At 41.7% G+C, this 23975-nt stretch overlaps 2 protein-coding genes across 4 annotated transcripts in view; both read left to right on the top strand.

Annotated features, from left to right (window-relative positions):
- The window catches only part of arhgap5 (Rho GTPase activating protein 5), a 52976-nt gene extending 33039 nt beyond the window's left edge, over positions 1–19937 (top strand). For both annotated transcript variants that reach the window (XM_024271354.2, XM_024271287.2), the window contains exons 4-7: positions 8226–8303; positions 10535–10666; positions 12193–12298; positions 16887–19937. In XM_024271354.2, the coding sequence (XP_024127122.1) occupies positions 8226–8303; positions 10535–10666; positions 12193–12298; positions 16887–17205 (635 nt within the window). In that variant the 3' untranslated portion in view covers positions 17206–19937. The remainder of the gene's footprint in view (positions 1–8225; positions 8304–10534; positions 10667–12192; positions 12299–16886) is intronic.
- The window catches only part of tle5 (TLE family member 5, transcriptional modulator), a 439890-nt gene that overhangs the window by 145974 nt on the left and 269941 nt on the right, over positions 1–23975 (top strand). The gene's annotated exons all lie outside the window — the stretch shown is intronic.

Below are 23975 nucleotides of genomic sequence, written 5' to 3'. Positions count from 1 at the left end.
TTTTGTGTATATCACAAGACTGTAACAGAGACAGTATATCTCTATATCTATTATTTACATCTTTATCTATTGTTAATATATCTATTTTTTAAACGAATAGGAATTTGAAAAAAAAAATATAATAAATTTTTCACAAGAAGAAAATTGTACAATACATTTTATTGAAAGACCATAAGTAAGCACTTATACTGGCTTCTTTTCTCCGAAAACATTCATAGTGCTTTGATTTTGATAATTTATAAACTATTTTAATGAGACTACATCAGGAGTCTGCAACCTTTGACAGTAAGAGAGCCGTTTGGGCTCATTTTTATGAGGAAAACAATCAGATTCTCTTCCATGTTTGTTTTGGACGACACTTCTTCTGCCACTGTCAGTAGGAAATTCTTTAAATGCAGCGCCCTCTAGTGGTTGTTAGCGGAAAGAACTGCTAAAAGACAACCAGTGTTTACTGGGAAAAAACAAATATTTGAGCCTATTGATGTAAAAAAAATCACAAATAAGTTGGTCCTGAGTATAAGTCACACCCCTGGCTAAACTATGAAAAAAGCTGCGACTTTTACTCTGGAAAATACAGAAATCTTGTTTTAATACCAGAAATAAAAGAAGGAAAGAAGCTGCACGATTCATTACAAGTTTAATAAACTATCCTCTTTATTGTCTTAATTTGTAGTTAGTTTAAAGTTAATGATAGTTAAGATCTGTGTTTTATATCCAGTTTGCGCATGACCCGATTAGTCGACTAATTGGAAAAAATAATTGGTGATTAGTCGACTATTAAAATAATTGTTTGTAGCAGCACTAATATTCATTAAAATTTGTTTCCAGAGCATGTGAAATCAGTACCAGTATTACCAAATAAATGATTGCAATACTTTCTATAGAATCTCTTTTTTCCTACAGCCCAAATACTTATTATGAGTTAACTTAGGAGGAAATAGCAGTTAATGAACCATCTGCTGCACGGAAAGAGCTTACATTCTGCAGGTGTAACACAAAGTAGACCCTGAGTGTGTACGATGGTGCATTAGTATTAGAAAAACAGACATTGTGTGTTTGTGTTTGTTGGAGTGGACAGATTTGCTTCTCCAGGCTTTGCTCTTGTGTTTGGTTTGTTTGTAGTTAAACTTTAAAGCCTTTACATTTTATTTGAAGACATTCTTCAGTGAGAGAAAAGTATATTTTAAAATAGACCAGAATCTTTTCTTTTACATGTTCCTATAGAGGAAATTGCACTGGTTCGTGATGTGTCGTAATAATCTGCTGCAGGACAGATTGAGTTGTCAGCAGGAGAAACAGGAGAAAAAGACAGAACAAATATGTATGCATTTGTAAATGCAACATTAAGGTAGCTGCTGCTTAATGGACCCATTTATAATGATGGCCCATCTGTTTAGGGACATTTGAAAATTGCTGCGCATGTGCACGTGCTCGTGCCTGTGTGTTTTTGGCTGGCTCTGTCACTCAGTGAAAGCAGACATCTGTCCTGGATTACCACAAACATTCACATGCAGTTTAACACAAGCCACCTCTGGGAAAACGCTCCATGTGGAGGTCATTTGTGTTTCAGTCTGCAGACACATGCTGGCTTTTTACATTATGTAAATGTTCCTCTGCATAATTATACAAAACTTCAAACGTTTCATAAAGCCAGTCTATTGGTTTTTGGTAATATCAAATGTAAAACCAGCAGGTATGTGAGACACTTGGCTACCAGCCGTGAGGAAAGAACTCTGAAAAACGTCTGCTTTTACTTTTAATTGTACTTTTGCTGTACATCGAGCTGTTATAAGATGTCAGCATTTGAATCGGACATGATGGAAACCACAGTGTAGAAGAAGAGTCTAGTTCAGATGTGTTAAATGGTTTATTTGTTAATAGGAAGATGCTGACTCCAGTGCATTCCTCAGAGAACATCAGCATCAACTAATAACAACCCTCACATTGCACACCACAGAGGTAAAAATAGACAGCCGTCTCTGTTTGTCTAATCTGAGTTTCTGACGCCATGACGGATCCAAAATGACCTCTGAAACTTGAGCTATTGTCAGTGAACATGCTGCTTTTGAATTGATGTTGGTCTTTAGAGAGCTCATCATGCTGTAGTAAAATCATGCCCAGTATATTAAATGGACACAAATAAAGACGAATCACTGAAGTTATGATATTATGTATTAGACCGATGATCATCAAGATTCAGGGGGGCGGCAAAGTGTTCGTCAGTTATGGATTCTGTGATGGGGCTGCATGGGGGTATAATGAGGAGGCCCTGATTCAAACCCGGACTGGGTTCTTTCTGTGTGGAGTTTTCATGTTCCCCCCGTACATGCGTGGGTTTTCTCCTGGCACCCCAGCTTCCTCCCACAGATTCATGGGTTAATTAGTTGCTCTAAAGCATGTGTCAAAGTCAAGGCCCGGGGGCCGCATCCGGCCCTCTGGATAATTCTATCCGGCCCTCCAGATCATTTTATTTTATTGTTATTAATGGTCCGATGTTATCTTGAGCTTATTTTTAACTTGTATAATTTTGACAAAAAATTTTTTATGGAGAGTAAATGTTCCAAAGTTATTTAAGATTTAAGTTGATTTATTCTGGAATAATATTCCTGTCTTTTTATTATTCATAGTTAATTAAAAAAGTTACAGTTTTAAAGTTTTAAAAATTGCCATGCTGCTAGCTTTTTGGACTATTTGGGCATTTACTAAGATTTTTAGGCTATTTTTGGCTATTTTAGTTTAGCTAATATCTCAGCAACACGCTAGCTGTTTTGGCTAAATTAGACTTTTTTAAAAAAATTAAGCTGTTTTGGAGTTTAGTTAATATTTCAGCTACATGCTAGCTGTTTTGGCTAATTTGACTTTTAAAAAAATGCTTTTAGGCTGTTTTGCAGTTGGGCTAATATTTACATGCTAGGTGTTTTGGCTAATGTATTCTTTTTTCAGTTTTTAAGGCTAATTTTAAGTTTAGCTATTTGTCAGCTACATGCTAGCTGTTTTGGCCAACCTAAGTTTTTATTTTTGTTTTTTAGTTGTTTGATATTTAGCTAATATTTTAGCTGGCTATTAACTTCAGCCTTTTTAGCTATCAGCTTCAGCGTTTTTAGCTATTAGCTTCAGCGTTTTCAGCTATTATCTTCATCGTTTTTAGCTATCAATTTCAGCATCATCATCATCCAAATTCAGCTTACAGCATTCACACTAGCATTATCACAAGTAATGCTACATATCTTGTTCATATCCTCCACGATTATCAGAATGTTTTTGAACTGCTTCTGAGTCAGATGATGCCATTTCTCCATGCAAGCTTTCACTATTTAGTTGGTAGTGATTCAGTTACTGGTGGGACCAGCCTTTGGCTTGCTGTGTGTGTGTGGAGGCGACGGGCCGGCGTGCACTTCATATTCACTCTCCTCCTGGGAAATTCCCAAAGCACCTTCGGACGTAAAAATTTCCTACTTCACTTAGGCCTATTGCGTGTAACAAGTAGGGCAGACTGGGGTTGGTTGCCACGATGACGTAATGTTTACAACACGGTGAAAACAGAGAGTACAACGAAAAAGACGTCTTATTTTGAAATTGCACCAGACGCACATTTGCTCGCATGATTTTTGGTTTATCCCCAACTTCACAAAAAGTGCTCTGGCTTGGCAAGGAAATGACCCAAAACTGCACGGGTGGACTGGTCAATGACTTGCAGAGAGCTGAAACCACAGTAACAAAGGTTACTATAGTAACACACAACTTCATCAAAGATCCAATTGACAAAAATTCACGTGTGAAACATGTTTCCTGCATTTGATCACATGTCTGGGGGGATGAGCTGTAACCGTTTGGTGGTTTAACCCTTAATATTTTGGCTTCAAACATGGGGCTTTGGGTCTATTTTTAGAGTGTTCATGTGAATTTGGACCCATGACCTCCCATAAAGATAAAGGAAACTAAAGACAAATCCCTGCAGGTACTGATTAAGAATAATCCAGTTCAATAATGTTCTAAAGTAGTCCAGATGAGGTGTTTGTTGGGGTTGATAGAGAATCAGATGGATGGTTACAGATGAAGTGTTGTCGTTCTTTCTAACAGAAACAGTTTCTATGAAATCTGGATCCTGTATAATGTTCTCCAAACCCCCCCTCTGTAAGTGTGTGGAGTTGAAGCAAAGCCGCAGCTTGGTCCCCCTCCCTGCCTATAAAAGCTAGACGTGTAGGTATGGATCTCGTTACCCAAGGTGCCCACATATTAAATCAGACCCCCGTGCTCCAAAAGCGCACATGCGCCATTCCTGGCTTTTCTATTGATTTATATTGACCCATGGTTGTGTGGTGGTCGGGTCATTAAATTAGCACACCAACAGAGAAACTGATGACTCCACCAGACTAAAACCTCAGCTCTGTGTGTGTGTGTGTGTGTGTGGTTCTGTGGTGTGTTTAGATTAGACAGAGCTTGCCTTTGGTCATTACCTGCATAGGTACATAAATCTACGCTGTTTCTGACATGTCCTCCCAGTGCTCTCTCGGGGAGAAATTTTGGCAGCAGAATGACCTCCAGACCAGGAATCTTAGCTCGTTTGTGGCCCAGAGGATTGTGGGAAATGCAACCTTTTCTTTCCACAAGGGAGCATTGGCACTCTCACCTATCCATTTATTTTGTTTCTTAAAAAAAATGACACAAACAAAAACGAGTTATCTGTAAAACCAAGAGTGAACAGTGACATTATCAGGATGACATTTTCCAGAATATTCTGTGGACATATTTGTATTTGAAGTATGGCTCAAAAACATGGTAGAATATCCAACATCCATTACAAACAAGATGTTTCACTGGCACATTTACCAGCTTTACTAATCCCCCTCCACACACGCACACACCCACTCAGATGAAAAAAAAGCAATTAAATAAGTGTGTTTGTCGTTTGCATGCTGTAGCCCATGAAACATGAAAAGAAAACAATATGTGGTTTAATTGGTGGCATGTGGATAAAAAGAAGGATCCCCTCTGATCTACGGGATTAAACTGCATCAGATTTCAATATGTGTGTGTCTGTGTGTGCCTACCGGACCGGCAGAGTTGGAGTTAAAATTAGCCATTGATCGTCTTAGTTCCATTGAGCCCGCCCCTTTTGTCCCAGAGCAGATGGTTATCGTTGCAATAAAATGAATGTGGCAACGAGCCAATGAGGCGAGAACGGGCCGAGGGAAGGACAGTGAGGCAGCTGTGACAGATGACAAAGATGGAGGGCGATGAGTTCGCTGTGATGAAGCGACCGTTTGACAGGAAATGCGGTCATATCAGGGCAGGATGAGTCTCATCAGATCCCAGCATGCAAACACTAACTCAGCTGTTCACTCCTCAGCCTGCAGGTCTGTGCGCTCGTGTGTGCAGGTTGTGTTATCACAGTATTTGTGAGGGTTCGTATGTGAATGATGCTGCAGTGACAAACTCAATGTGGCCATGATGACATTTGAATTATATGTTAGTTTAACCATCATTAGTAGCTTGCTTCAGCAGCTTGATGTACAATAAAACAGAGATTTACTTAAATGTGATCTAATCCAGCTTCATTGCTTAATAGCTGATTTTGTCATACAGTCACAATGCAGTATTTCTCTCTGGAAAGACTCTTCTCCTCTGAAACAAATCTCCTCTGTAGCAGAGACTTGATTCCTCTTGTATGCTCAACAGAAATCATGTTTTTAGGTTTTTTAAAGATTACAGTGAAGATTTCTTCAATAGACATTTTTGATCTTGAATATTTATCCTTTTTTCTGTGCTGTTTGAAACTCACTTGTGTTAAATTCAGCTAAACCTAAAGTGTAAAAAGGTCATTTGATGTTTCACATGGAAAGGTTTTGTTATTTAGGCCTAACTGAAGCCTGTAGCACACGTGTGTCAAAGTCAAGGCCCGGGGGCCGGATCCGGCCCTCTGGGTAATTCTATCTGGCCCTTCAGATCATTTTGTTTTATTGTTATTAATGGCCCGATGTTACCTTGTGCTTATTTCTAACTTGTATAATTTTGACAAAATATATTTTTATGGAGAGTAAAATATTGAAAGTTATTTAAGGTTTAAGTTGATTTATTCTGGAATAATATTCCTGCCTTTTTATTATTCATAATTATGCTGAAAATTTACGATTTTAAAGTTAAAGTTAAAAATTGGCATTCTGTTAGCTTTTTGGACTTTTTTGCATTTACTGAGATTTTTAGGTTGTTTTGGAGTTTAGCTAATATTTCAGCTTTTTTGAGGCTATTTTGTAGTTAAGCTATTTTTCAGCTACACACTAGTTGTTTTGGCTAACCAAAGGTTTTTAAGGCTAATTTTGCATTTAGCTAACATTTTAGATGGTTATCAGCTTCAAGGTTTTCAGCAATTAACTTCAACATTTCAGCTGTTAGCTTCAGTGTTTTCATCTATGCCCTTCATTGTTTTCAGTTATCAATTTCAGCACCTTCAACTATCAGCACTAGCATCATCACCAGCCAAATTCAGTTTACAGCATTCAGACTAGAATTATCACAGGTAATGCTATATATCTAGTTCATAATTATGTTAAAAAGTTACAGTTTTAAAGTTTTAAAAATGTAGTTTTAGGTTGTTCAATAAATGTTTATCCTGTTCGGCCCACGATCTAATGTGTTTTTTTTTTTATTTTGGCTCCCTGTGCGATGGAGTTTAACACCCCTATTGCAGCATCTGAGATGCTGCCCACGTGTTATTTGTTGCTTCTGAGCATTGATCTCCTCCTGGTTGATCTGCTGCTCCTCTAAGACCTGAGCTGCTGTAACTGTTGTTAAATTAAGTGTTCAGTTCATTAAATGCTTGTAATTAAAGCACAGAAGCTTCTCTCACCCTTGGAGTTGTGTGGATTCAGTGGAATAAAGTTGAGGAGGGATGATTTTACACCCTTCTTCAAAACCATTTTTGTAGGAAATCTTTCTTCTAATGATGGAGTTTCCAGGTCAAAGGGCTAAAAATGACAAAACTATTGATTGGATTCTCAGGATGCCGTTCTTTGTTTCCCTGTGACTGTTGTCATCACCGAGCTGCTGTTAAGTTTTACCGTTGGCCTGGGAAATGAAGGCGGATTATAGCTTTCATGTGTTTTCCAGGATTCCGTTCTTAAGAGAAAGAGGACTTTAAAGGTTGATCTACACCAGCCTGGTCAGGCAAGTCCTCGCTGAAGACCTGAATGGGACGTCATTAACCTGCTCAACTGAAATCTCTGTTTTTGTCCCTTCAAATGCACCTTTGGGGAAAAAAATATCCTGCCTTTGAAGATGAAAAAGTTTTGAAGGTGCAGATAGTTTTTCTTTGTTATTAACTGAACTCTGTCAGTTTTACAGACTTTTTCATGCAGGTCTAGATTTTCAGTCATGGTAACTTTTGAATTCTATTGTAAAATGTCTAAACTACCTAGTGTCAGCAGTGCCGTGGGTATTTACCCAGCTCTGTTTGCTGCTGTCCTTCTGTTTGGATTCTGTCCTACCCAACGGTCTTTTAAATAATAAAATGTTTTTCAGTAAATTTAATTGATGCTTTAAGCCTTTGTCACAACTGCCCTTTCGTGTGGGTACGGGCTGTCAGCAGGTGAAAGTGGTCAAACCTGTATGGGCACACAGGTGGCCTGCTCGGTGAACCTGTGGAGTGAAAATGTTCCTGCAGGTTTTTCTACGGTCATCCTGAGGGCGACAGGTCGTAGTAAATACCATGCAACGCTCAAGTGTAAAGAAGGGAGGAAGTAGATGAGATTTAGATGTATCATACTGACTTTCATTTTCTTCAACCCGCTTATCCCTGAGCACTGCACAAGGAACCGTTAGTGCTGTTCACGTGATAAGTGTCCGCTCCTTGCAAGTACCTGGACTGTTAGAGATGACTCTCCTCTCTACGACCCTTTATGGGGCTTGACCCCCAAACGAGTGCGTGACTTAAGCTTTTCTTGTTTTCTTTAAAACAATGGAGCTAAAACTGTTTGTCCTTACGTTTCTGCTTTAAAGTGTCTTTCCATTACATCATTTGTACTGTTAATTACATTTTACAGAAAACATTCAAAGCAGGGAGTTATTTTGAGGCATTTATACAAACAAATCTGGTTTTGCATTAAACTCGTTTTTTCTTTTTTTGTGATATTTTAACTTTGCTCTGTTTGCTAGTTATTTTTCTGTGAATTCTTCAACAAATGCCACCTGAAGTCCAGGTGTGTTCAGTGATGTGCTTGTGTTTGCAGGTCTGACCACTGAGGGTTTGTACCGAGTCAGCGGGAACAAAACAGACCAGGACAACATTCAGAAACAGTTCGATCAAGGTAAAACTCCTCTGCTTCGATTGAAACCAACACTCTACACAGAAAAACTGTAAAAATTTAAACCAACATTTTAAACACTTTAGTCAGCGATTCTACATGCAGAATTTGGGCTTTTTCTGGAGTTATTTTGGGAAGTATTAACAGTTAAGTTCTGCTTTTGTGCTTCCAATAAATCTAACAGCAGATAAAACTCTTGAGGGCTGATTACCAAATGGGTTTGTGAGCAGCAGAGCAGGTCCTGTAGTGCAGAGTGGAACCAGCGCACAAATGCTGATGAACTGCCTCTGGAGGCAGGAGCAGCTTTCACATGTTCAGCAGTGTGAAGCATTCCACGCTGAAGCACGCTGTTTCCTTATCATAATTGTTAGTAAATAAATCACATAAAAACTGTAGCACCTCAGGCTCCTCCTTCTAGGTTTTTAGACCACAATTATTGTCATTCTTTCATATCATCTGCATTTGAAACATGAGAAGGATCCAGACTGAGCATTAACACTAACCATAGTAATGACTCACGGGTGGATACGGGCTGTCTGTGGGTGAAAAATGGTCAAACCTGTACTGGGCATTTCACTTTTAAGGGCCTATATCAGGGGTAGGCAATTCCAGACCATTCCTGCATGTACGCTGCTATGACATGTTCTAATTGGCTGGAAACACCTGAACCAGGTAATCAGTCATGAGAAGGGCTGGAACTCATGCAGACACTGTGGCCCTCGAAGCCTGAAGTTCCCTATCCCTGGCCTAGATCATGTTAATTCTAAGCCTTTCATAGTAAACTCTATCCACATGTATGATAATATATTTCTTTTGGCGCACTAGAGATGGAATTATTTAGGAAAGATGAGTTACTTTCGTCAACTCTTTTCCTATCTGGAAGTAAGAAACTCCGATCTCTGAGGCTCCGCCTTTCACTTAAAATTGCAGATACTCTGCAGTTTCCGCGAAAGTCCCGCCCATTGATGTACCGACGTACCCTCTGACGTTGCAGAAGGCGAGCAGTCCAGAATGGACAGACACGCCCACCCGTGTAGTTTCCAGCCGAGCTGACCTGAAATCAAGCTGGATCAAACTTAAATAACTAACTTAACTAAAACAAACTAATCAGCACATGTTGATTAGTTTGTTGACAAATTTTATTCTTCTTGTTTTAAAAAAAATATAACAAAAACTTTCATTCTATGTTGTAAAAACAGTTAATGAAGCATTTTTTGTAGTTTCCACAGCAAAATGAATCCTATTTTTTCAGATGGAATCTTCTGTTTTTACATGATTTTGTGTCTAGTGTGTGAATACAACATGGAAAAGGACTAAATAAAGGTAGAGTCACATAGGAGAGATTGTGCTGATTAAAGTGATACCAAATAAGCAGCAGGTAGTCTTTCAAATAGAAAATACCGAAGTAAATTCAAAAGCTGAGTTTTAGACCCTAGGTTCCAAAGGGTTAAAGTAAATGTTATAAATGTAAAATTTATGGGATTTCATATTATGATTATTTGCAGATAATAAGTGACTTTCAAATACTCTAACTAAAAAAAAAAAAAAAAAAAAAAGAATTCATCCCGATTAATTGCGATCAATATTTGCAATTAATTAATTATTTTTTTTAATTAATTCCCGGCCCTTATATATAAATATTTCGTCCCAGCTGGAGGACGGTTGGATGACTGCTCTATCTGTAGTGTGGGTTCAGCAGAACCCTTCCTTCACCTGAAGAATGTACCTACAGACGCTGGATGACAAACAGCTGCTTGAGGCTGAGCTAAGGATTAAAGAAAGTGTTTTTCTGTCAGGTTTGATTCAAGACTCCTCTTAGCTTACATACTTCATGTCCTGTTATCTGCTGTAAATGCTGGAGGGATTATTTTGTTTTGGAGGTAAACGTTTAAATGACAGAAGCTGCAGAGAGGCTACTATGAACAGAGGAGCTGGAAAACGGAGCAGATGTCTCACAGAGAAGTGATCAGTTCTCATGTCAGCCCCAGAGTCCTGCAGATGGAAAGCAGATCAATATGATATAAAGTGTTTATACATATGAAATATAGAATTTTGAAACTATTAATGTGAAACAGATTCCTGAGTGAGTTTTGCTGAAGAGACTTGTTTAACCCAAAAGCACTAAACATCAGAGAGTGCTGGAAGCTGGTCCTTCCAGCTCTGCAGTGATGAGGATGTGGAGGATCCAAGATGCCTCCAAACCTGAGCGCTCATCATCATCTTCTCTTCTGCAGACCACCACATCGACTTCGTGGCCATGGACGTGGCTGTGAATGCTGTTGCTGGAGCTCTGAAGGCCTTCTTCGCTGACCTGCCCGACCCGCTCATCCCCTACCGCCTGCACCCTGAGCTGGTGGAGGCCGCAAGTAAGAACACAGAGCTTTACTCTGACAGGGAAAGGAAATCTCCTTCTGCCCCCCGAGGTGGGAGGGGGCAGCTAAACGTCCGAAGAGGGCGGATCAGCCTGACTTTACTTTGTTTTAAGGATTTAAGTTGGTGCACCGATTTGTTTTTCTCACAATTGTTTGGTGATGTCATGTCCTGTCTGGATCAGATTTGAAAAAAAGTCAGTTCTATAGAACCCAAAGCTAACGGGTCACATGACCACGACAAAAGGCCCCAGTTTAAAGTCAAAGTGAGCGTCTCTTTGAAGTTCTGCTTTGGCGCTCACAGCTCTGGGTTGCTGTCAGGCGTTCACACTCAGCCCGGCTGTCTGTCAGCTCGACGGCGTGCTGGGAGCGCTCTCTGACGACAGCTGATTAACGAGACAAAAATACACTCAAGGACAGCTGGAAACAGATCCTACTCTCTCTTTTCTGCAGGATCACTCAGGACTTTTCTCCGGTTCTTAACAGGAAACACATTATAGACACAGACAGATTTTCTTCTGTGACGTCAGGATCAGTTGAAGCGATGAGTCCATCCTTCTCAACAGGAGGGAGCACGCTCTGCTTAAACCCCAGCTCCTTGTCTTCCACCAGCTCCTGCTGTCAGAGTCTCACTCCTGACAGAGTTGTTGGTTTAGTGTTGTTGTTACAAAACCCTCGTGAAGTCCAGCGGTGCTGGAGAAAGCTGCTGAAGATGCTTCGTTCTAGAGCTGGAGAAATATTAGAGGCTCCAGTTTCAGCTCCACTCAACCTGGATCCTCTCCAGATGTTATTCAGGAATTCAGCTCTTTCCTTGTAAGGAGACGTTCCTCATGCTAAGCACACGTGTTTGCTCATTTTATCCTAGATCTGTGATGTACAAGGCCAGGGAATGTGAAAATGAAACGGAGATTCCAGTCTTTGCAGATTTACTTCCACGTGTCCTTCCTCTTTGACACACTGATCTCCATGTTTCCCTCTACGGTTTCTGTCAGGCTTTTAGCTTAAAACAATCATCTGTTTTCATTCAGCCTCCAGCTGAGAAGATCGAAGGGTTCAAAGGTCACGTGACAAAACAAATCCATATTTCTGAATTTTTCCTTTAAAGTTGTGTTAAGAATCACTGAAAACAGAAAAAAATCTCCAGAGTGATCATCTGTCTGTGACATCTTTACTGCTCAGCTTTGCATTTTTCTGTTTCCTGTTTATTTTTCCTTCATCTCAGAGAAAAATAATTCACAGATATCATCTGTATTCAGCTGTTTATTAACTGAATCAGTCATTTCAGCTGCTTGTTCACGGGATCTTTGATCATTCAGAAGGTTTTTTTTCTTCTCAGTGATGCTCTGCATCTCTTTAAGAAAGTGTGATTAATGTTAACATAGTGAGATGTTTGTGTTTTGACAGCTCTTTAGGTCTGCAGACATTTCTTTCTCCTGAATGAAAAGTGACGTGTTTTTCTGCTTTGCTTTGGTACTCAAACTCCAGCTTTTAGAGGCTGATCTCATCTGTTCCCTGTGTTTAAGAAATGATGGACTACACCGAGCGTCTTCAGGAGTTACAAGAGATCGTGAAGAAGTTTCCTCCTGTCAACTACCAGGTCTTCAAGTACATCATCACACACCTGAACAGGTAAGACCTCAGCTGAACTCAGACCAGCCGCTACAGAGAAGCCCTCTGAATTCATTCTGAGCTGATCTCATGACTCTTTAGCTATGCATGATCAGGACTAGAGATGTACGATTCAGTCAAGCCGTGTTTCAAATCACAGTTTTAAAGTCACAATTTAGATTTTTTCCGATTTCTATTTTTTTCTCAACACAATCAATTGTTTTCTTTTTCTTCTTTTTCTTACATCAAACTGTTTTCTTGCTAACAGAAAGGATTCGATACAAATAAACAATTATACATAATAATTAATCACAAATCCTTTCATACTCGGTTCATGTTGTGCTCCATGTATGATAGACCGCTCCACACCCGCGCTCGCTCAGAGCAATCACCCATCATATATCATATATTAGCGGCTGGGTGGCTCAGTGGGCTAGGTGAAGGGCTGGCACGCAGGAGCCCTGGGTTCGATTCCAGGGTTGTCCACTGATCTCCACCCAGATTGGGTCCTTAGGCAAGACCCTTGACGCTGCTGCCTAACTGGGTCCCTGTGCCCCTCAAGTACAGGGTTGTGTCAGGAAGGGCATCCAGCGTAAAAACTCTGCCAAATCACTAATGCGAAAAAGTGGGTGCTGTTACGCTGTGGTGACCCTGAAAGGGATAAGCCGAAAGGTGAACTAGTACCTTTGGAACACTAAAAATCAAATTGTTAATGAAATACTAGGTATTTTTGACAGGGGAGGTGGGGGGGGTATAAAGGAGCCCCGTGTCTAAATTAACAAACACCTGTTTGAGCTGGAATTTATTAAGACAGGACACAACTGGAAGATATACGGTATTCTGAAGCTGAAATGAATTGAGTGTTGGTGTTAGACTTTAGACTGGGGGCGGAGCTTTCAAAGCAGATTATTCTTTGGAGGAGGTGTGTCACGCCCCAATTTGTCTAGGGGATCTGGGGCCTAACATAAAGGTAAATTAAATAAGTGTTTAACAAAACACAACAAAAGGTCTCCATAAAAGTATAACAAATTTATTTACAAGACAAAATAACTAAAAGTGAAGCAAAAGCCTTCAGGGTGAACCAAGGCCCAAATGACAAACAAAACCCCAACTAACTCAACCCAGGGAGCTTACCTGCAAAAGAAACAGTAAAATAATGACAAACACTAACCTCCCTGGACTAACAGAAACAGGAGAAAACATTTACTAAAGAAAATGGCGGTTCACCCCTACAGCTTCACCTAAATCAAACCAACACTAAACACAGAACACAGAGTGGGACCTAACACAAAACACTAGTGATGTGACGTTCTGTATCGAGTCTCCGAGGCGTGTGTCGAGTAGTGTAGGAGGAGCTTCTGTGAAGCATGTATCGAGGCTCGCTTCATCTAGGGGAGGAGCTAAGAACAATGACGTCTGAAGCTTCGCTGCCCGGCTGTACCACGTGATTAATTCCTGAGGTGGTTCAGGTTGTGTCGCCAGTCTCGACAGCGGCACGAATCCTTCAGGCTCCATTCAGAGAGACACATGAGATTTGGGGGAAACTGTTGTTTAATTAATAATAATTAAAAACATTGTTTCATAAACAATAATCACTCGTCATATCTCGGTGTTACAAAAGTGCGATCATTATCTACAGTGGTCCTTAATTCATTGCTGGAGTTACATTCTTAAAAAAAAATGGATGGGCAATATCTGTGAAAGATTCCTCTTTATATTAATTTAGAATACCGGTAATTATAGACGTCTTATGGGTGTAAACCCCCAGTTTAATTTCGTGAAGAGACGTTCTGAATTGAAGCTTCACGGCAGGTGCAGAGGAGGGAGGAGGAGTTTCTCGGTACGCAGAGGCTCCTCGCCAGTTTTGACGCCGTCATGAATCCCACAGGCTCCATTCATAATGCGGGTGTTTGATGGAGAGTTATGATTGGTGAGTTTAGAGATAGTTCGGACTGAGGTAGAGATAGTTTGGAGAAATCTGGAAATTTAGAGGAATAATAATAAAATGACTAATGAAACAAATATTCTGTCCCTTCAAACACTGATCTGATTTGAATGTTAATAGGATCATTGTCCAAAGTCTTCATCCTGTGACATTGCTTTTTCATGTATATATGTTTAAGGAAAAACATGTTTATTTAATTTTTTTTTTAATTGAAGCACCTGTTTCACACTTTAGAAGAGACCCCCCCCCCAATTTACTGGTTTAGCACCAGCACACATTAAATCCACCTATACTTTTACGTCACTTTAATTTATGATTTTTATAATTTTATAGTTTTTCTTTGAGGTTTTGAAAAAATAATCTTGTTTAGATTTATTTTTATCAATTCATAAACAAATACACACAGTGAAAGTTTACAGCAATAGACATGTTTTGTGAACTACTTTATTTTACTAACATGTTTGTACAGGGGTTTTTCTTTTTCAAAATGCCACAGATCAAATTTTGCTGTTATTTTTTGTGTCCACTAGATGTCCTACTAGAGCAAATGAAGCTCATGAAGCATTGCTCTTTAGTGAACCAATTTAGACAAAAGCTTCGGTGCTTCAAGAAAGCTTCATTTGCACATCACTACAAAACACCAAAGAAACTACAAAGTGCGCACAAATCAAACAGGTGGAGAAGTTCACTGAGCTGCAGTGGAGACAGGTTGCAGCCCAGCTCCCTTCTCGTGGTCTGGAGGTCCATGTGGTGCTTTTAAAGGCTCCCCTCTTCAGGTCCGAACAAAGGAGAGCCACGCCTCCAGCACCACACCTGAAACAAATCAACAGAAAAACACACAAACAAAGATCCACAAAACACAAAGAAGTCCCACTCTGACAAAAACCCACAAGACCAAAAAGAAAATAAAACCAAATACGGCCACAGCCGTAACAAGGTGGTTCACCCGCTCGTTTTCATGGGTATGGAAGGTGCTGGTGCAGAGAGCGCTGGTTTTTAGAGGATTTCTCTTAAATGCATGAACGGATTAAAACACGCTTTGGGGTTCTTAATAGTGAGAAATCAACAGTATGATGCACTTAAAACCTCAAGAAGTAGAATTTTCATGGTAGGGTCCTTTAATACAAGCGACTACAAGCGGCTGAAATGAGTTTTCTCCAGAGGGTTGGCAGCCCGGAGGGCTGGGCGCTCCCTTAGAGATAGGGTGAGAAGCTCGGTCACCCGGAGAGAGCTCGGAGTAGAGCCGCTTCTCCTCCGCATCGAGAGGAACCAGTCAAGATGGCTCGGGCATCTGGTCCGGATGCCTCCTGGACGCCTCCCTGGAGAGGTGTTCCGGGCATGTCCCACTGGGCGGAGACCCCGGGGAAGACCCAGGACACGCTGGAGAGACTATGTTTCTCGGCTGGCCTGGGAACGCCTCAGGGTCCCCCCAGAGGAGCTGGAGGAAGTGGCCGGGGAGAGGGAAGTCTGGGCATCTTTGCTTAGACTGCTGCCCCCGCGACCCGGTCCGGATGAAGCGGAGGAAGATGGATGGATGGATGGCCCTTTAACAGTTGCTATTGAAACATTGGAAAGTCCTGGAGGGACAGACTTATGTGGAACTTTCAAACCAGAAGGAGCTGCAGGAATTTCCCAGGAGGGGAGAGCACGCCAGTCCGCGATGCACACGGAATCATTCACGAAGAATCGTTACACCCTTAATCAGGAGCCCAAACCTCATCCCTGCACTAATGGGGGGGCGGGGCAGACTACTCCGGAGTGCATCTTCGTGGCGTGCCATCTGACTGTGGCCTGTTTTCATGTTGGCGTTCTAACTCCAGCCATGAATCTGACACGTTTTTGCTTTTAGCCTCAGAAGAATGTGGTGAAAGGGGAGGAGTTTATCTTCTGCAGCGTGAACAACACAGGAAACGTGTCTTGAGCAGAGAAACGCCTGAATCAAGAGAATCCTAGAGATACAGAAAAAAATGACAGACTACAGCTGCAAATAACACTACTCGCTCTTGCCGCCCCCCACTACCCCCTTTTCTACCTACTCTCACTGGCTGAGCAGCTTCTTCAACCCCCCCCCCCTCCTTATCTGAGCTGCACGTCACATTCTCATTAAAAACAACTGTTGGTTTTATCTCAATAACAACCATTTTATGTTTGTTCATCTGGGAGTTATGAACAGGTCTACATAATTTTTTGTGGAATCACCAAAATTATTTTTTGGGATTTCCTTGGCAACTGAGGTTTTTTTGTGAACCACGCCCATATTCCTCATATGTTCAAATCCTGTTATATCATTTTGCTCAGCTTGAGCCAACATTTCATGTATTTAGTCCTGCACGGCAAACCAAAAAGTCATTATGGTATCAGGCCAGTGCAGTATGCATACCGCAAAAGGAGGCATAAGGGGCGATAAATGGTCTCTGGTTACACGAACACCAAACTATCTCTTTGTAGTTTGAAGTAACATATTAAATAAAACCCTTTATGCATTAAAGCACTTGTATCGTGCTCTTTGTGTCATTGACTAATAACTGGAGCCCTCGAATTCCAGATGCCCGCCTTCTACATGGTGCGGTAGATTTTGACATTTTCTCCTTCTGTGATGTCATCATTTTTGTTTGTGTTCACTATGTAAAAATTCATGATCACTGTGAATGTCTCTGTGTTCAGGGTGAACCAGCACAGCAAGACCACCCTGATGACGGCGGAGAACCTGTCCATCTGTTTCTGGCCCACGCTGATGCGGCCCGACTTTGAGAACAAGGACACGCTGTCCACCACCAAGCTGAACCAGTCCGTCATCGAGACCTTCATCCTGCAGAGCGACTTCTTCTTCCACGGTGGCGAGATGGCGGAGAGCTCCAGCAGCGAGGGCACGCCGCCGCCACGCTGCCACAACATGGTGGAGGCGCTGCTGCCGCTGCAGCTTCCCCCGCCGCTGCAGCCGCAGCAGATTCAACACGCCCTGCCTCCCGACCCGCTCATGTGAAGCTCAAGAGCCCCCCCGGAGCTACACCTCAACTTCCAGCTCCTGAACAGTCGCCATGAGGGCTGGATGGGCTGTCCGGCCCAGAAACACCCTAACTTTCGTCCGCTCCTGAGCGCCCTCTAGAGGAACTGTTTAATCTGCCAGGCAATCCTGGATTACAGGATTACATTTGCACGCCACATTTTGGATCCCATGTTTGGGTCTTCAACACTAACCATGCAGCAGGGTCCCCTGAGGGGCCCCCACCATCACTCCCCGTTCTCCTCCAGAGGAAAGGGAGATGTCCGAAGCGCTGGGGTGGTCTTTGTAGAGACTTCCTGCTGTGGCTGTCTTCGTGAAAACCTCCTTCTGAAGCGGTCTTCACAGAGACCTCCTGCTGCAACAGTCTTCGTGAAGACCTCCTGCTGCTGCGGTCTTTGTGAAGACCTCGTCCTGCGGTGGTCTTCATGCAGACTTCCTGCTGTGGTGGTCTTCATGCAGACCTACTGGGGCGGTGGTGGTCCTTCATGCAGACTTCCTGCTGCGGTGGTCTTATTGCAGACTTCCTGCTGTGGGGGTCTTCATGCAGACCTCCTGGGGTGGTGGTCTTCATGCAGACTTCCTGGGGCGGTGGTCTTCATGCAGACTTCCTAGTGCTGTGGTCTTCATGCAGACTTCCTAGTGCTGTGGTCTTCATGCAGACTTCCTGCAGTGGTGGTCTTCATGCAGACTTCCTGGGGTGGTGGTCTTCGTAGAGACGTCTTGAGTCTTCCTGCAGATGAAAGCACAGGAATCCTGTTTGGACCCGAGCTCGGATCAGATCTGGGAAATGAGGGAATCTGAGGACAGTCGTGGGTTGAACTGTGCTTGAACACTAAATGACCTTTGCCACTACATGACCTCGAACAGTGAAAGGACTGCACGTGCACACTCGGCTCACACGTGCACACTGGGGTCACAGGTCCTCATGCCAATTTCACCTCTGTTTAAGTTTCATCACCACTTTCTTTTTGATATATATTTTTTGTAATGTGATTTCTAACCAGCTGGTGTGCGTGTGCATGCGTGTAGATGTGTGTGTGTGTGTGCGTGTGTGTGCGTGTGTGTGTGTCTGTGGGAGCTGACCTGTGGTGTTTATCACAGCCTTCTCTGCAGAGGGGGGGTCGGGGGTCCAGAAGGGAAAACTAAACTACGGAGGATTTCCAGACTCACCTTTCTCCCAGAGAATCAGGCAAAAACAGATTTTTGTCCCCCCCCACCCCCCATCCATGAGCAAGGAGAACGTGACTTTATAGTGGGGGGGAGGTGCTCCTCCATCATGGAGTCTGAAGCCACTTCCTGCTTTTCCACTTTCACTTCCTGTTTTCTGTTGTTTGTTGATAAAAGTGCATGTTCCTGTTTTTGCCGCCTAGTGGAGAAATAACTTTATAGAAAATAAAACTCTAGGGGGGGTGGGGGGGTATTTTCACAGCTGTTTTCATCGTGAGAGAAATCAACTCTTGCTATCATATTTTCTGTTACCTGTTGAATAGTTTTCCCTAAATAGAGAAAAAGTATATATAAGAAAATATATATAAATGAGAATATCACTTTATCATCAGTAGAAGTATTGATTTAGGTAACTGATGGGGAGGGGGGGGGGGTACTGTGGTTCCCATGTAGACATCATTTTTCTGAATGTGTGTGTGTGGGGGGGTGCTCAGAGCTCATCTGTGTTTGATGAGGTTTCCTCCCTCCATGAATCTCATGGTTTCTGTCCATCTGGATGAAGATCTGCACCTCCTTTCAGGAAAACGTCGTCCTGGGTCGTCCTTTGTGGTACTGAACATTTCATAGTGAAAACGCGTCCATCCACCAAAATACGAATGCAAAATTCTGACCAAGCTGCAGACGATTTTCCGTCTTTCATATGGTTTCAGAGTTTGTCCATCCTCATCTTCAAAAAGTGTTTGTAGTTCCTTCTTCCTCCTGCTTTTGTGTTGTGTCTCCGGCTGTCAGGGGCAGTTTCTTTGATCCAGATGGACAGAAACGTTTTGGTAAAAAAGTCAGAAAACGTTTTTGAAGGAGGTGATAAAGGTACTGAACTAAAGTCTAACACATTAAAACACTCGTTCCTGTGCGGAAGCTTCCCTCGCCGTCAGGTTTCCTCCAGAAGCTCTGACCTTTTCCGGATCACGCAGATCTCTGCAGCGACTTCTCACCTTTCGTTTGTCATTAACCCCTGACGTCTGTCAGTCCTTTTTGATGATCCAGAATGATCTACGGTGTGTGAATGTGAGGCAGCATGAGTTCCTTTGTATAGTTTTCTGTTTCAGTTTGACGTGAGGCGGTCGGGTACTGTGAGGTTCACCCTCTTCTTCACCTAAAGGAAGCAGGTAGCCGTTCAGCTGCTTCTGATGCAGGAACGTTCACAAAGGATTTCCTTCAGACAAAGTAGAGAAAGTCACACAGGAACTGTTCAATAGGTTGTGTTGAGATGTGAGAAGAGGAGGTGAAGGTAACTAGACTGTTAACTGTGGGAGCTGAGGCTGCAGGTGATGAAGAGGGAACATCTTCCTCACTGTGGTCAGAGTTGAGCAGCTGCTGATCCGGATTGTAGTCCTCCATCCGTCAGTCGGCTGCAGTTTCCTGCTGTGTGGATCTGCTCCCATCAGGCTCTCCAGTGTACAAACCAACTGACTTTTAACATCAGCTCTGTACTATAGTAAATACAAATGATTTTCTGAAATAAAAACAGCCTCTATAACAACCTCTCAAGTCTTTTCTCCACGTTTTCTTCCGGACATATGAACGACATCACATGTTTTTACGTGACGCCCCTTGACCTTCACAATACCCGTCTAGTGAGCCCCAATCACTCCGTGTACAACAGGAACTTTGTTCTCTAATACAGGGATCCCCAAACTTTTTCTAGTGAGGACCACATAACTGTTTTCTTCTCTGATGTGGGCCAGGGTTTGTAGGCGAACAGATAAAGGGGAACAATAGGAGCCTAAATGCAAACATTTATGGTTTTCCAGGAAGCCACACATTTAAATTTTAATAATAATTGTAAATAACACATTTTAAATAATTCATTTCTGTAATCTTCATAGAAAAATAATTATACGAAAACATTTTAAAAACTAAATATAAAGCATAACCTGTGATAATGCTAGAGTGAATGCTGTGGGTTAAATGTGGCTGCAGTAGATGCTAGTGATGATAGCTGAAGATGCTGAAATTGATGACTAAAAACGCTGAAGCTAATAGCTGAAAATGCTGAAGCTGATAGCTAGCTAAAATTTTAGCAAAATGCTAAATTAGCCTAAAAAAATGAAAAAAATGTGAAATTAGCCAAAACATCTAGCATATAGCGGAAATATTAGCTAAACTTCAAAATAGCCCCCCCACAAAATGGAGAAAAAGTCAAAATTAGCCAAAACAGCTAGCATGTAGCTGATGTATAAGCCAAATGCCAAATTAGCCAAAAAAACTGGTGAAATGTTTTGTTGATCCTGTTGGAAGACGTGTCCTCCACCCTCCAATACATCTTCTGATCTGTTGGCAAATCGTTATCTAATATCTTTGGATTAGGTTTATGCAGTTTTTAGACACAATAAAAAGAAAAGTCGTTTTCCGTGACATAGTTTCTGCAGAGTGGCAGGACCTCATCAGAAATTCACCTCTGATTTGTGGGTGGGGCTGTTGGTGTGAAGTAAGCATTCCTTTGTTTACACCGGGGGTGTCAAACTCTAGGCTTCTAGGGCCGCTTTCCTACATGTCTTCTAGAAACCCTGACTTATTTGCTGTTGATTACATTGATCAAGTTTAGGCCAGAGCTCAGCAACATTTGCCAGTAAAACAGCCATTTGGGCCTATTTGGTACTTAAACCTTATAGGGGCCGCAAAACTTTTTCTTTTTTAGCCTTTTAGGTAAATTTGATACTACTTTTATCATTACATTGTTGTTTTAATGACAAATATAAATGATCTTTATTTTTGTGCGTGAATAAACTGGAATTTTCTTAAAGTGTAAAGCCGTTTTTTACTTTCAACAGAACCTCATATGACATTTTCTTCAAAATAAAAGACTTCCTGTCCACACAGGAAGACTCAAGTGAAGCAAATGTATTCCACGAGACAAACATGACGTTTTCACCTGTTATACTTGAGGTTTAGTCTGGTGACTCTTCATCCTTTTTCCTTCTTACTATTGCTGTTAAGTGGAGCATAAACCTGAAACATGATTGGTTAATGATCCTGTAGAAAAAGTATATAAAGAATACATATTTATATTTTAGCCACTCCCCTCTGAATAGCTACTAACCATTATTATGCAGCACAAGATAAAATGTACTTTAAAGGGATAAAATCAGAACAGATCAAAATTTGTACTAAAGTTGAAGTTCTTGTAGCATTTTTCTGATGATGGAGGACAAGTTTAGAGAAATTCAAGATTAAAATTGGATTTATGATTATTATTATATTCGAATCATTGTGAATTGAGAGCAGATAAAATAATGCAGTTTGAGAAAGCTTTTAGTTGTTGCATTAAATTTACAGTCGGCAGGTCACGAGGTTCCTTCTCCACTCCATTCTGAAGCATCCACTTACTGACAAATAGATCCATGGACATCTTTGTTTTGCTCGTCTGAGCTGGAATCTGGATCTAAACTGTACATCTGGATACTTCTGGTATTACTCACCATTTTCTAGCACCACTAATGTTAGTTTGAGGTTATGAGGGGCTGTAAGCTTGTGGGAAAGAGTGTAACAAGGGGATGATGGGAAATGAAGGCAGCTCTCAACTCAGAGGTGAATTTCTAATGAACTCATACCGCTCTGAAGAAACTGCGTCCTAGAAAACTGAGTCCTTAAAAAAAAAAGAAATCTAAAAACAGCATAATCATAATTAAAAGACCACTGAGAACTCTTTAAAAATAGATCTAAAAAAATAATCGGAGTGGGACCATGCAAGACTCCTCGTGCAGAAAAGGAGGTTCTCACTCAGAGGATGAATTTATAAAAACCTCATTACATTTAGCTACCCCGAACTATACATAATTATAACATAATAAAACTGAATTTTAAAAGTCTTCATCCTCAAATGAATTCTAGGCCAAAGGCTGACATCTAGTGGTTCAACTATTCAAGTGAAACCTTCCCTGTCTACCGCTGGGTGAAGGATCTCAGTCCATCATACTGACACACAATCTCTGGAGACAATTTAGACCAGGGGTCTCAAACTCAATCACACAAGGGGCCAAAATCCTAAACACACCTGAGGTCGTGGGCCGAACAGGAGAAACATTTATTGAACACTCTAAAACTACATTTTTAAATCTTTAAAGCGCTAACTTTTTAACATAATTATGAACTAGATATCAAGTCAAGTCAAGTCAGCTTTATTTGTCAAATACACTGATACACAGCACGGATTAAATTTCCTTTCTCTCAACCCACAGTGCAAATAGCAATTATAGTAGCAGTAATAAAAATAAAAATAATAACAGTAGTATGTTATTTACAGATATACAACAGGAAGAACTATAAAGTGTCAATAGTGCAAAGTCTTTGGAGGATGTTCAGATGTGGGTTTGTAGCAGCAGGGGGTGGTGGCAGAGGAGGGAGTTCTGGGAGGGAGTTAAGTTTCCTGATGAATTATAAAAGGATATAACACAAAAAATAAAAAAATATATCTAAAAAAGCCTTAAAAGGTCATAAAAAGCACAGAAAACGGGAGAGAGGAGCTGCTGCGTATACACTGTACATACTTTATATACTATATATCCATCCATCCATCCATCTTCCTCCGCTTCATCCTGGACCAGGTCATGGGGCAGCAGTCTAAGCAAAGATGCCCAGACTTCCCTCTCCCCGGCCACTTGTCCTGGGTCTTCCCCAGGGCTTCCACCAAGTGGGACATGCCCTATACAGGGAGGCATCTGGACTAGATACCTGAGCCATATCTACTGGCTCTTCTGGACGCGGAGGAGCAGCGGCTCTACTCCGAGCGCTCTCCGGGTGACCAAGTTTCTCAACCTATTTCTATGGAAGAAGCCCATTTTAGCTGCTTGTATCTGGGATCTTTAGGTCGTGATCTCATAACCATAGAGATTTGCTTTCTGGCTCAGTTCTTGATATGACTTCAGGAGGACAACTCAAGCAGAGAAAGGTCAAAATTAAAGTATTTATTAGACACTTATTGGTAGTTGACATGCCCCCAGATGCAAAGGTGAGCCTGATGGTACTGATGATTGCTTATGTAGGAGAACTCCAGGAGCAGCAGTGGCAGAAGAAGTCACCGGAGTGTCGTTGGGCAGTGCGGATGTCATCACCAGACTGACGGGGGATTCCCCACTGCTGAAGACATGGAGGCTGACAATCCACAGGTGGGTGTAGACCAAAGTAGAGCACCTTAACTCAGTGATGAGACGAGAGCTCCAGAAACTCCACACTCCCCAAGGTGAAAGCAGAGGAGGAGAAAACCTGGCAGAAAAAACTCCAAGACGGGGTGAACCATGACAGTTCTCTCTTCACCCAAACGGACTGCAACAGTGACCGGCCCAAGTGGGTATAAGGGGAATGCACCATTAGAGGCATTCTCCTGTACGGCTGGGTCTGGGTAAGGAGGACAGGCGACTGGGTAAAGTGCTGTTTAAGCGTCCAAAAGGCCATGTCTGAACGTCTGTAACGGCCAAAAGGAAAGGTATCAGATAACAAGAGTAATAGTATTGAAAAAGAATAGGAAAGGAGAGCTAATAGCCGCTGGACTAGCGCATGCACAGCATAAGGAATCCGACACAATG

The sequence above is a fragment of the Oryzias melastigma genome, linkage group LG4 (genome assembly GCF_002922805.2).
Source record: "Oryzias melastigma strain HK-1 linkage group LG4, ASM292280v2, whole genome shotgun sequence".
NCBI lineage: Eukaryota > Metazoa > Chordata > Actinopteri > Beloniformes > Adrianichthyidae > Oryzias > Oryzias melastigma.
This window is presented reverse-complemented; position numbering and strand designations above follow the sequence as displayed.